This window comes from Rhincodon typus, chromosome 7 (assembly GCF_021869965.1).
Source record: "Rhincodon typus isolate 14 chromosome 7, sRhiTyp1.1, whole genome shotgun sequence".
NCBI classification, from domain to species: Eukaryota; Metazoa; Chordata; class Chondrichthyes; order Orectolobiformes; family Rhincodontidae; genus Rhincodon; species Rhincodon typus.
Genome location: NC_063338.1, coordinates 35,434,007 through 35,448,650, shown reverse-complemented (window position 1 = coordinate 35,448,650; position 14,644 = coordinate 35,434,007). Strand labels below are relative to the sequence as shown.

At 40.7% G+C, this 14,644-nt stretch overlaps 1 protein-coding gene across 1 annotated transcript in view; it reads left to right on the top strand.

The window, feature by feature from the left end:
• The window catches only part of LOC109931221 (protein FAM171B), a 36,976-nt gene that overhangs the window by 16,900 nt on the left and 5,432 nt on the right, over positions 1-14,644 (top strand). The window contains exons 6-7 of the mRNA XM_048598755.1: positions 1,607-1,723; positions 6,559-6,679. Coding sequence (XP_048454712.1) covers positions 1,607-1,723; positions 6,559-6,679 — 238 coding nt within the window. The remainder of the gene's footprint in view (positions 1-1,606; positions 1,724-6,558; positions 6,680-14,644) is intronic.

Below are 14,644 nucleotides of genomic sequence, written 5' to 3'. Positions count from 1 at the left end.
TTGTTACAGCATGCTTCAGTATTAGGTGTTTGGTTATTCCAAGCCTGGAGCATCATCCCCTCCATTGTCAGTTAGTTGAGGTAATTAACTCATAAGTGTTCCATCCATCAGTTTGGTTTTCATTGTCAGGCTGTGGTAATCTAAGATAAGCTGTTAACATCTCCGGGAAACCATCGTCTATGATATTCAGTTTACCCTTGGAAGTGTACATCAACTTTCAAAGGTTTTCATTTATCTGGGGAGGTCTGTTTGTAATCCACTTGAAGCCTTCGAGGAGCTCAATGTAAAAGGTTAGGTGACTTTTGGCAGTCAAATTTTAAGGTTGCTTCTTATCATTTAAAGAGAGAGCCGTTTTTAAAATCTATAATATAATATAATATCTACCTTGTTCATAACAGTTGTTCATGAATAAAGATACACCTTAAATCTTGTAGGATAGCTTAGTTATATTCTGCCAAATTGGGTAGTTGCCCAATATCCACATCTCTAATCTGCCAATTTCCTAACTGGATTAATGCAATTATACATCTGCAAACATACAGGTTAGTAGCAAGAAGAGCCATTTAGCCCCTCAAGTCTGCTGCACTATTTAATAAGATCGTTGCTAATCTGATTGTAACCTCGATTCACATTGCCACCTATGCCCAATAGCCTTTCACCGTTTTGCTTTCCAAGAATCTGTCTGCCTCTAATTTTAAAATATTCAAAGTCTCTGCTTCCCTCTAATTTTGAGGAAGAGAGTTCCAAGCACACTTGATCTTCTCAAAGAAAAGTAAAATCTGTTCATCTCTGTCATAAGCGGATGAATCCTTATTTTTAAATGGTGACCACTAGTTCTGGATTCTCCCACAAGAGGAAGCATCCTCTCCACATTGATCCTGTCAAGCCCTTTCAGGATCTTAAATATTTCAGTAATTGCCTGTGACTTTTCAAACTCCAGTGGATACAAGCATAGTCTGTCCAACCTTTCTGCAAAAGGCAACTGCACTTTCCATGCCGGAGTCTCGTAAACTTTTGAATTGCATCCACTGCATTTGAGTCCTTCCTTAGATAAAGCAGACAAATACAGTATACAGCAACCCAGATGTGTTCAATTTGTCTTCAGTCCTATTAGCTTTAGCTTAGCTAACAGCTTCTTATGAGGGTCTTCATTGAATGTCTTCTAGAAGTCTAGATAAATCATATCAATGGCATATCTCTGTTCACTACTTTCAATATCTCTTCAAAAATTTAATCAGAATCATCACCTGTGTCTTACCCTTTACCAATCCATGCTTTGTCTCTTTGATCAGCTGAACATTTTCAAGGTGTTCCTTTATCTTGCCCACAAATATAGATTCTAGTAAGTTCCTAACGACAGATGTTTCACTAACTGACCCATAAGTTCTTGGTTTTATCCCTTTAAACTTTCTCAAGTAATGGAGTGATATGTACAGTGTTCCTATCCAGATGACAATTCTCAAATCAAGAGAACTTTGGCCGATTATAGTTGGGGCATCTAAATTCTTCTCACCTACTTTCATTAGTGATGTTTCTTTTGTTATAGTTAAAGTCAAACGATCTTGAGATAAATGCCTGGCTCACAGATATTCTTCTTTCATCCGAGGTGCCTGGGTAAACAGAGGACTTGGAAAAGTTCGAAAGGAAGGTGACCGACTTGTCTGGACATACATGGCCCCTCATTTGGGTCACTGGATAGCTGCACCCTTACCTTTAACCACAGGTAAACATGCATTCTACATTGCATTTTATACTGCTAGAAACTTGTTGCTGAAACTTTTTGTTTCAAGACGAATTTAAGAAAGCCAAATTTTAAGCACAGAAACTTGTTACTGGAGAAAAAAATACTGCTGACTAATTGGCCATGACATTACCTCGAGAAAGTTTCAGGAATGGAATCTCCCAAGCTGTTTTTAATTTCAAAAAAGGCCAGTTGACTTCAGTTGGTTGAGTCACTGATAGGAGAGTGTGACAGGGAACAGTTGGCCCCCCAAGCTTCTGTTTAACTGAAAAAAGCACAATAACTGGGCATGTTATTTCTGTTTGTAAAGGACTAGGCCCTATGTATGAATATAAACAGTTTGTAATAAGCATTAAGTGAGTCATGTTGCGAGCTTGAATAATAATTTTAAATTGGTTGTTAGTATAGTTCTGGGCACATTTGCTGATTGTTTAGTAAGTGATGTATAATCACAGAGTTGCGTCGAATGTTAGGCTCTGTTTTGAGTTTTTCAAGCATGGGTTAGATTAGTATGGTCAGTACTCTGCCTGTTGTGAATAGCCAACAGGACATGCCTTTTGTATGATCCACCAGTTATTTTGGGAGGTGGAAATATGACCTCCATAACTGTCATCATACTGACATAGAAACTCATATACTGGATTGCTAATTTTTATGGTTGGCAGGATGTTTTTTTGGCTTGATAGCAATATCCTGTTGGTGGAAAATAGCATTTGTGTTGCTACGGCACAGTAGTGGTTTGAAACCTCTAGCTCCATCTGTTGCTCAAATGTTTGAGACGCCTTACCCTTCCAGGGAAAATTGTAGTAGATTAGAACATGTTTAGGACCAACAGTTGCAACCTTAGACAGATTCATGATTTTGCATGATAACAATTAACAGTTATTTGATCAGGATAGCTATTATCCCACAGGGGATACCTTTGACACATTTTAATTTAGTATCAAGCCTGTATGGTGAAGAAAGAGCTTGGACCAAATTTACAAGCTTGCCGATAAGGTCAATTCTGTAGTTTATGGAGCTATAAGAATCCAAATCTATATATTGACCGGAGAAGGTAGGTTTGTGATAGACTACAGAGACGAACCCATTTGGGGTTTTCGCAGAAAGGAAAGAGAGTTTGTTTGATTGTTCCCTGAGCTCCTGGGTAATACAATACAATAAAATGTAAGATTTGAGCAACATTAGTTTTGTTTGCGGGAAATGGATCTCTGTGCATGAATTCATGTTGCTTCTCACAAGTGGCTTGACTGATTAACTTAAATTAGTTGTTCAAGTAACTATTATGATACTCAGGATTGTTCAGCAAGTGTCGACCATTATTTGAATTGTACCTAACAGCAGAGATCTTGGATTCTGCAACCAGGAGCTGATTGAGTACTCTCTGAATTCACTCTATTACAGGTTGCCTTTTTTAAAAATCATGCAGTAGCTTGAGATCCCTACAGTTCCCCATTGCTCTCTCCATGCCAACATCTTAGTCAGTTAGAGTCCATGTGCTGGTTATTCAGCTCCTGTCACATAAATTTTTGTTACTATTTGAAAATATTCATTCTTGCGGTAATACTGATGAGCGCAAGACAAAAGCTTTGGAAGCAATGGCTGTCTTTTCGGAAAATACCCAAGTTCTACACTAGCAAGCAATTGTACTTATTTCTTATCATTTTCCATTTTGTCGCTGGTGTGCAAGTTTTTTTTAGATTTATAAACTTGTAGGGATTGGGCAGAACTGTAGAGCAGATTGGATTCTGAAAATTCATAAATAGTGGACATTATTCTTGTATTTGTTTCAACAGTGAATACTTCAGCAATTTGACTACTTGAGACATCAGAGATAAACCTAACTTTGTCCTTTCCCAATGTCCTTGAAGACAATCTTCAAAAGATTAACCTCCAGATGAAGCCTTTTTGCGTATTAACTGATACTGAAATATTGACTACAGTTTGCAACAGCTTTTTTCTCAAGGTTGTTCTTGCATGCACAAAGATTTTAATCTGAGGCTGGGATCTTAACGTCCAGATCACTTACAGGCCCTGTCTCCACGTTGTATTTGTTTTATTGACACTGTACTATTTTAATATATAAAGACCCTAATTAGGCCAGAAGCAAACTTAGTGGTACCAGGAATTGCTTGAATTCAGAATCTAGAGCTGAAACCTTAAGCTCTGTGGCAGATGGTAGCCACGAGTGGGCTTACAGATTTAAACAGGAAGGAGAGCTGTGGCCCAGCAGCCTCACAGTGCATACAGCAGCCAAATGGTCAGTCACAAGGTACCTACCACGGCTGAGCAGAGCGGGCCTACTTTGTGCCACTGCTTGAGCACCTCAATCTGAATAAGATTTTTTTTTAAATCACTTCAGTTCATCATCAGCAGCATCATAAAAACACACCACAGAATTCACTTTTCACATTGCTGCTTTGAAAAATTCTTTCTGGTCCTTTCAAGCTATTAACAAGCTCTTTGATGAGCTGAATAGACAGTTAATTGGAGGTGAGCTGATTGCTAGCCCCTTTCCACCAGTGCCCTCACTTTGAAAATTGTGCTTCCTTCCGAGGGATTGGAAGATTGGCATGCCACCTGGGAGTTCTGTTTTCAAAGCCTGCCCACCTGCAACTGGCCTCACCCCACAAACATTTGAAAATCCTGCCATCTATATAAAATTTCTAATTGGTGAAGCAGCTGCTTAAATCTCAAACAAGATTATAGGGCAATAATTACACTCTTCTTAAAAGTCAACAAAACAGAAGACCAAATGCTATCTAATAAATGTACAGAAATAAACTTTCAGGTTCATTTCAACTACCTATCTTGAAAATAATCAAAGAAAGTCAGCCAACTATTTGTTTCTTTTTCATTCAGAATGAGAAATTGACTTTGGCAAATAACAGTAATAGACTTTATTGCTATTCTATATTTTTCTTCTCTGCTATCTGTCATCTTATTGGTATGTAATGTTTGCATTTTGAATAATTGTTATTCCAGTTTACTACTGTTCATTTGACTGAACCTATCAACCAGGATTTGTAGTGTCTCTCAATCATTTTAATTATTTTTCTCCTATCCATATAAAAGTCTTGAATCAAATTTAAAATATGTTAGCAAGCCCACATACTCATTGTCTGTCTCTACATTATTACAAATTTTCTTCCCTCCTTATTTTTGAGTCTGACCCTATTCCAGCTCCACAAACCGCACCCAGTTTCCAATCTGTCGGAGCTGGCAAGTAATCATCTTTCAGGTCTGTCATTTTCAGCATATAATCAGCAATAGCAGCTGCATATGTGTGATCCTGAGTGTGTCTTGCAATTTTATTCATCCTTTTTTTTTGCTGCCATTGCATGTCCCTACTGCACTACTTTCATACCACACAATGGAATTTAACAGACATCATCTGACACTGATTATGTAACATTAGCACCCATTCTGAACTATCAATACAACGTGGGTTACCCTGTCGTAGGTTTTGAGAGTTCTGCTTTAAAATCTTTATCAGTGGAGGCAATGCTGTTTATTGGAAGGGAACATCCCCTGTTGTGAGAAGCATATGGGAACCGTACTGTGAGAGAAAGAGAGAGAGAATGGCTAACACAAATAGAATTAGCAAGAAAGATGTACAATTATATCATGGGAAGGAAGGAGAGTAATTTCAGAAAATAATGATTGTGTTGTTTGTTAGTGCCCTCACAGGAAATTAATTGATGTATGACTAAGTTGCCCCCCCATTATTTCATTTATATTGCATCATTAAACCTAGGAATATATTCTGCTGTACTTCATAGTAATCAAACACTATTTTGTACCAGGGCACATAAAATGATGTTAGGACAGGTAATCTAAATTTAGAGCAATGTGGAGCTTTAGGACCCATGCTATCAAAGGTATGCATACAGACAGCGGAGCAATTAAAATCAGATGTGCTTGAAATACAGAAAAATTCTTTGGTTTCTATACTGTATTACTAATGACCTACTTTAATTATTCATACATAAAGAACTGCTGAAATTTTGAGCAATGAACAGCATTAGTCCTGAAAAGAGACTAGAGGCAAAAAAAAAATGCATCAATGGCAATTAACAGGAAATCTGATTGAGATACTGAAATTATAAAGGATTTTGAGATAAACTGGGATAGCTATCAACGCTGGTTGGTGAGTGAGTAAGTGACTAAAGGATAGCGACTGAAGATAGAAGAAAAGTGGAGAAGCTGAAGGTTCCTTTTACACTGAACTTTGTTAGGGTATTAGCTAGAATCTAGAGGAAACAGAAAGGTCGGGGATAAATATTACAAACAAAAATAAGTGTGAAGTGTTATTATGAAAGGGATTAGGTGGATAGTTATTTCACTTACCCAATATTGATATTATAGGCCAATTAGCTTCCTCCTCTGCAGTAAATTCTGTGACTATAATACTTAGTACTACGTTAGGTCAAGCCAATAAACTTCACTAACGTCCAAATTTACTTGCAGAAACTAGACAATCACATGATCTACTTACTCAAAAGTGTGGAATCATAAAATTAATTTCTAGTTTGCATTTGGTATGAGGTTAAGAAATGCAGAAAGTCTGTGCTGAGTACAACAGGCCTCATTAGTTCACATAGTCACTTGGTGCTGACTGTGATTTTGTTTTCAAATCAATCCATTCAGAGATGTTATTACATAACTCTTGAGCAGGTGGGACTTGAACCTGGGTCCCTTGGCTCAGAGATAGGGACAGTACCACTGCGCCCCAAAGAACCCTGACTAATTTTTTAATCATTTGTAGCATATTGCAAACATGTGATTAATATTAAAACTTGCTGCCTTATATTTAGGTACGATTGGTCGTATTGCAAAAGATATCACCACCTACCATACCTCGCTCCTCGTGGCTATATTAGGAGGAACTGCAGTGATTCTTGCAGGATTTGTGGCTGTGTTGTTTTGTTACTGCAGGTAAGACTGTTGGGTATCTTTGCATCTGGAGATTGCTATTTTATATCTTTGCATAGTTTACATAGTATATAATAAAATATAGCCAAATTATTAGTTATCATGTGATCATTGATTGAAGCACTGATCATAACTCAAATGCCATAGATCTTCTTGAATGGGAGATGATAGTAATGCAGTGGGAATAAATGAAAACGGTGTTCAGGCGACTGCATATCTTTGTCACAGTGTCTGAAGTCAGTGTTTTTACAATTATTCAGAACTCTGCAAAGGTCTTCCCTTTGTAACAACAAGTCTGAAAAAATATCTTTATTTAAAGCTTCAACCATACTGAGAATTTCTATCTAACAACCTGCATTGAAAACTCTGTTTGTATCTGATTTGCTGTGACAAGTTACATCACAGCAGGTGAGGCAATCCAAAATATTATATAACAATCAACAGCATTTGTAAATGAAACAACCCAAAATGTTATAAAGAAAAGTCAATTCATTGTATTTTAATGTTGTTAAACCCTTTCTGTCAATGCAGTATTCAGTATACCTGATATCAACCAAATCTCTGTTGCCCTTGTCTTAACTTGCTCCAAGTTCTGTTCATCGATCACTTTTGTGCTCACTGATCAATATTGATACCTTGGTCAAGCAATATTTTGATATTAAAATTCTTATCTTCATTTTCAGCCTGAATGTGGCCTCAACCCTCCTTATCTTAGTGACTTCCTTCAACCTTACAACTTTGAAACATATTTGCATTACTCTAATTCTGGCCTCTTGTGCAGCTCAATTTTAATTGCACCATCATTGCCATTACACGTTGAACATCCCAAGCACAAAGATTCTATTCGTACATCACTCCTCCTGTCGAATTCTTTTCCTCCTTTAAGAAACTCCTGAAAACCTATTTCTTTAACCAAGTTTTGTCCCTCTGATTTAAGATCTTATGTGGTTCAATATTCAAATATTATTTTTTCAGTCTTTCTCTCCAGTATTTTGGGATCTTGTATTATATCAGACTGCTGTATTAATATAAACTCTTATTGCTAAAGACAAACTTAATTTTTGGTTAAAGATCTATTTTGGCACCTGCCCGTTTCTATTTGGAAATGCTCGAACATTCACAACGTTTGTTTTAAATGAAATCTGTACACAAATAAAGAACCCTTTGCCTGCCACATCCATTGAACTGTTTGCTGTGGAACTGGTTAACAGTCAGACATTAAGTGACTTGTAGTTGCATGGGCAATAGGTTGAAAAATATTCAAGTTTTGGGCAGCAGTTTAGTAATGCTTATGTCATGGATAAAGGGAGATTGGGGCAAATTTAAATTATTGGTTTTCCTCCTTAAGCCCAAGATTGTTACATAAGATTTTCCCTTTTCAACCAACCCTTTACTGAAGTAGGCTGAGGCACAGTTCCCCAAACCCTGTGTGTTTCTTTTAGTTGCAATCTCGAAGACTAAATTAAAGGTAAGGTTTATTAACAAAAACACTCAGTACAGAGATTGCCTTCTCTGCTTCATTCACACAAAAACATCATTCTAGGTAGAATGAAAAAGGAAGGGGAGGGAGGAAGTTGGAAATTATGAATTTCTTTTTAAAAAAAATCAATGATGGGGGCATTTCTTTATGTGACTTAAAGAGTTCAATAGGCCAGTATCTAATTCAGTGTCTGTCAGTTGTCTCATCTTGTAGCAATTATTTTCCTGGGATGCAGGTGGATGCCATATGAAGATGCAGCAATATTTCTTGTGCCCTGAAAATTAGTCCAATTTGGTAAACAACTTACGAGAGTCTTCTGGAGATGTGACTTTTGGGAGAGAGAGATGGAAGGCAGTCCTTCTAGTTGTTAAGGCCAAAAGCCGCTTTTCTTGTGATGTCAAGATAGTGACTGGGTTAGAATTCCTGACTTGGGTAGTTAGCAAGTCAACAAGTTCAGATTTCAATCATGTGACAAAGACATGTATTTCAGGGACTGAAATTAGAAGTTTGTTATGCTAACAGTGTATCTTTACCTCTCCCATTAGAGTTTAGATTGTAAATTGAAGAGGAGTCTGTAAAGCTGATGTGCAGTGACACCCACACACAATTCCAGACCTGCTATCTCATCATGTAAAATTTTAATAACGTCATACACAAAGGCTGCAATGCCCACGTGTGTTATTGAAGGAAAGTCCAGCAAGGTGGAGGGTCTGTTTAAATGTACATGTGCGAATCTAAGTGGTATACAACGTGTTAACAAACACAGCCATAGGCATTAGCACCCATTTTAGCATGGTGGACCTTAAGGTTTTCCTTTGTTCAAAGCTAACTGAAAGCAGAAAGCTTATCTCACAAAGTGTTACGCTGCAAAAGGGGGCCATTCAGCCCACCGCACCCTCGCCGACTCTTCAAATGAGCATCATCACCTTGTGCTAATCTCCTCCTCTTTCCCCAGATCTAAATAATCATTTATTGCCCCTGATGAATGCATCAATTGAACTTGTTACACTACACTTCCAGGCAGTGTATTTCATACCAACTATTCACTGAGTGATAAGTTTTATCTCTTTTTCCCTATTTCTTTTGCACATCACTTTAAATCTATGCCCTGTTGTTCTGGTTCCTTTTACAAACAGGACCATTTTCTTCCTTTCTGCTCTATCCACCCTGCTTACGATTCTGAAAATCTCCTCTTGGCCTTCTTCTCTCCAAAGAGAACAGTCTCAGCTTCTTCGATCTATCCTCATAATTGAAGTTTCTCATTCTTGTAATTAGTCTGCACTCTGCATTCACATCTTTCTTATGATGTGGCACCCACAACTGTGCACAGTGCTCTGGGTGAGGTTCTAACAAGTGTTTTTTCACAAGTTCAAATTGCCTCCTCGCTCTTGCATTCTTTGCTCCTATCAATAAAGCTGAGGACTCTGTACGTTTTATGAACTGCTCTTTCCACTTACCCTACCACCTTCAATGATCTGTGCACACATACAGCCAGGTCCCTCTACTCTGGTATTCCTTTTAGAATTGTAGTCCCTATTTTATATTGTCTTTCAATCTTTTTCCTACTAAAGTATATCATCTCTCACTCCTCTGCATTGAACCTTATCTGCCATCTATCTGCCCACTCTTCCAATTTGTCAGTGTCTTTTTGGAATTCTACACTGTCTTCCTCACAGTTTACAATGTATGAGCGGAGTCAGGATCATAGAATCCCTACAGTGTGAAAACAGGCCCTTCGGCCCAACAAGTCCACACCGACACAAAGAGCATCCCACCCAGATCCGTCCCCCTAACCTGCATATCCCTGAAACACTACGGGCAATTTAGCATGGCCAATCCACCCTAACCTGCACATCTTTGGACTGTGGGAGGACACTGGAGCCCCGGAGGAAACCCACGCAGACACAGGGAAAACGTGCAAGCTCCACACAGACAGTCGCCCGAGAGTGGAATTGAACCCGGGTCCCTGGCGTTGTGAGGCAGCAGTGCTAACCACTGGAGTTCTGGACAAGGGTCATTTAGCAATCTTGACATTTTGTGAATCCAGCAACATCGACCATTTTTAAAGGAAGCAGAATTTAAATCAGAAAATTAAAAGAAAGTCCAGTTTTCTTCAGGATTTCTCTTCATGTCCTCTGCCCATGATGCTTATCAAAATCACAAACTTTGTGATTGAGTTGATACAGTATAAGGTGGGTGTGTGCTTCCTTGGGATTTTATTTGCAGGTTTTAATTCAGAATGTTGAAATTATGGATGAAAATCGGTGTTCTTTCAGACATCTAATGTTATTCCGAGGGTGGATTTATAATAATTTGTTGAACATAATGCACAGTGGAACAGGTTGTAATCTTACAGTTTATACAGTGCATGCGCCAAAAGTAAACAGAGGTCATAAAATTATTTAACAGATAACTGTTATTCCAATGCTGCCCTTGCTCCATGTCTAACTAAGTTGGAAAGACTGATATCTCAGAAGGAAAGGTGCTAAACTTGCAAATGACAAATTCTGATCTGACTCATTTTGAGTTCTTCAAAATGGCGCTCAACTATTTTCAATTCCAAGAATTTTGTTTTTAGCAGACCTGGAATTACCTGTTAAGCACAGAATTCATTAATAAAATCTTCACAACATTGATGATCAGGTTCAGGTGACCAGCCTTTGTTTCTATCCCCATCAAATATCAGGCCCAGAGTTAGAAATATAGAAAATAGCAGCAAGAATAGGCCATTCAGCCCACTGAGTTTACTTCATCATTCAGCGTGAACATGGCTGATCCAGTGCCATACGTCTGCTATTTCCCTATGTTCTGTGGTGCATTGAGTGTCTAGGAATCAATTTATTTTTGAAATATACTCCGGCTCGGCCCCTCTGCCTTACATTGTAGAGAATTCCATAGCATTAACTCCTAGTGAAGAAGTTTCTCCTCATCTCAATCCTAAATTGTCAACCCTGTATCCTAAGACAATGACCCTTGTTATATTCCTCCAGCCAGCGAACCATTCATCTTGCATCCAGTCTGTCTCCAGTCCTGTCAGAATTTTATATGTTTCAAACAATTCCCTTCTTAGTCTTCTCAACTCCAATGAATACAGGTCCAGTCGACCCAGCCTCTCTTCATAAGCCAAACCTGCCATCACAAGATGATCTTCCTGCACCTTCACTGAACTCCCTCTGTGGCAAAGTGCATATTTTCTTGGGTAAGGAGACCAAAATTGCACAGAATACTCCAGGTATGGTCTCACCAAGGTCTTCTTTGGCTGCATCAAGACATAAAAACAGAAACATTAAACTGGAAAATTTGGCACTATCTGTGGGTTCAGAGTTCTAAAGAAGACTCATACTGGACTTGAAATGTTAACTCTCTTTTTCTGCCTCTACAGATGCTGCCAGTTCTGTTTTTATTTCAGATTTCTACCATCGGCAGTATTTTGCTTTTATCTTTGCTCCTGTACTCAAATCCCTCTTGCATTGAAGGCTAGCTTTCATTTGCCTTCCTAACTACCTGCTGTACTTGGATGCTTACTTTCAGGGACATTTATGCAAGGAGGCACACGTCCCATTGTACACCTCCTTCCAAATCTATCATTGTTTAAATTATAATCTGCCATTCGGTTTTTCCAACTGAAGTGGATAACTCCACATTATACTACATGTGCCATGTATTGTCTGCTCAGTCAACTTGTCTAAGTCACAATAAAGGCTCTTCTTCATCACTCACAATTCCTTGTATTCTTGTGTTGTTTTCACATTTGAAATAATACATTTAATTCCCTCGACTAATTCATTGGTAAATGTTAGGACTAGCTGGGGCCTAATCACTGATCCTAATAGTACCCCACTAATCACCAGCTTCCACTCTGAAATTGACCAATTTATTCCTGTTCTGTGTTTGCTATCTGCTAATTCTCAAACCATGTGCTTGCTTGCTGAACCATTAAAATTAGCATTCGTTCTATGAAGATTCTGGTAACAGAAGTGCAATTTTTTTTTTTATTCATACTAAGCCTATTTTCTGGTAAGAAAATGGTTCAATTTAAATGGTGTTTCTGAAGTTCAGATGAAGTTTAAAAGACTTGTTTACAACATAGAAACTCCTGAACAGACTTAACAAGGTGGATGTGAAACAGAGAAGCAGGAAAGTTGATGTTTCGGGTCAGGACCCTTCTTCAGAAATGGGGGAGGGGTAAAGGAGCTCAGAAATAAATAGAGAGAGGAGGGGTGTGGCTGGGGAAGGTAGGTGGGATGGTGATAGGTGAGTGCAAGTAGGGAGTGGTGGGGATTCGTCAGTGAGGTGGGAGGAGCAGGTAGGTCGGAGAGAAGATGGACAGGTTGTATCAAGTCAAGGAGGCGGGGATGAGAGGGAGGGTTGGTCATGGGATGAGACTGGGGGTGGGGAGATTTTGAAACTGGTAAAATCCACATTTGGGCCATTGGGCTGTAGGCCCCCAAGGTGAAATATGAGGTGCTGCTCCTCCAGTTTCCAGGTGGCGTCATTGTGACACTTGAGGAGGCCCAGGATGGATACGCCACCCAGGAAGTGGTTCACAACCAGAAGGTGGTGTTGTTTTTCGCGAACAGAGTGCAGGTGCTGTATAAAGCGCACTGTCCTTTACATAGTCAAGGCCAGGAGCCAACTCTCTGACACCTCCTCCTACTGCCCCCTCGATCATGACCCCACCCCTGATCACCAAACCATCGTCTCTCAAACCATTCACAACCTCTCACCTCAGGTGACCTCCCACCCACGGCCTCCAACCTCATCGTTCCCCAACGCCACACTGCCCGCTTCTATCTCCTTCCCAAAATCCACAAACCTGACTGCCCTGGTCGACCCACTGTCTCTGCCTGCTCCTGCCCCACTGAACTTATCTCTGCTTACCTTGATTCTGTTTTCTGCCCCCCGGTCCAGGAACTCCCCACCTAGGTCCGGGACACCACCCACGCCTTCCACCTCCTCCGACACTTCCAATTCTCTGGCCCCCAACATCTCATCTTCACTGTAGACATCCAATCCCTGTACACTTGTATCCTCAATGTAGATGGCTGAAATGCCCTCTGCTGCTTCCTCTCCTGCAGGCCCAACCAGTCCCCCTCCATCGACACTGTCATCCACTTGTCTGAATTTGTCGTTACCCTTAACAACTTCGCCTTTAACTCCTCCCACTTCCTACAGACTCAGGGGGTGGCCATGGGTACCTGCATGGGCCCAAGCTATGCCTGCCTCTTTGTAGGATACATGGAACAGTCCCTGTTCCACAGCTACACTGACGCTATACCCCACCTCTTCTTCCGCTGCATTGATGACCGTATCGGCGCTGCCTCGTGCTCCCACTAAGAGTTTCAACAGTTCATCAACTTTACAAACACTTTTCATCCCAACCTCAAGTTCCCCTGGACCATCTCTGATACCTACCTCTCATTCCTTGTCCGCTCTGTCTCCGTCTCCGGTGACCACCTCAAAACCGACATCTATTTCAAGCTCACCAACTCCCACAGCTACCTAGACTACACCTCCTCTAGCCCACCTTCCTGCAAGAATGCCATCCCCTATTCCTAAATCCTCCACCTCCGCTGCATCTGCTCCCAAGATGGGGTGTTTCACTCCACAACATCCCAGATGTCCTCTTATTTCAAGGACTGCAACTTACCCCTTCGGTGGTCAAAAATGCTCTTGACTGCATCTCTTGCATTTCCTGCATCTCTGCCCTCACATATCACCCCACTAACCTCCGTGTCCAACATATTGTTCTCCATCACTTCCGCCACCTGCAATCTGACCCCACTACCAATGACATTTTTCCCTCCCCACCGCTATCTGCCTTCCGTAGGGGCCACTGTCTCCACAACTCCCTCGTCCGCTCCACACTCCCCACTAACCCCACCACCTTTCCCTGCAACCACAGGAAGTGCTACACCTGCCCCTACACCTCCCCCCACCCCCCATCTCCATTCAAGGCACCAAACAAACCTTTCACATCAGACAGAGGTTCACCTGCATACCCATTAATGTGATCTATTGTATCCATTGCTCCCGATGTAGCCTCCTCTACATCGGTGAGACCAAGCAGAGGCTCGGAGACCACTTTGTAGAGCACCTGCACTCTGTTCGCGACACACAACACCACCTTCCAGTCGCGAACCATTTCAACTCCCCCTCCCACTCCCTGGATGACATGTCCATCCTGGGCTTCCTTCAGTGTCACAATGACGCCACCCGGAAACTGGAGGAGCAGCACCCCATATTCCACCTTGGGAGCTTACAGCCTGATGGCTTAAATGGATTTTACCAGTTTCAAAATCTCCCCACCCCCGGCCTTATCCCACGACCAACCCTCCCTCTCATCCCCACCTCCTTGACTTGACACAACCTGTCCATCATCTCTCCCACCTATCCGCCCATTCCACCTCACTGACCAATCCCCACCACTGCCTACCTGCACTTACCTATCACCATCCCACCTACCTTCCCCAGCCCCACCCCTCCTC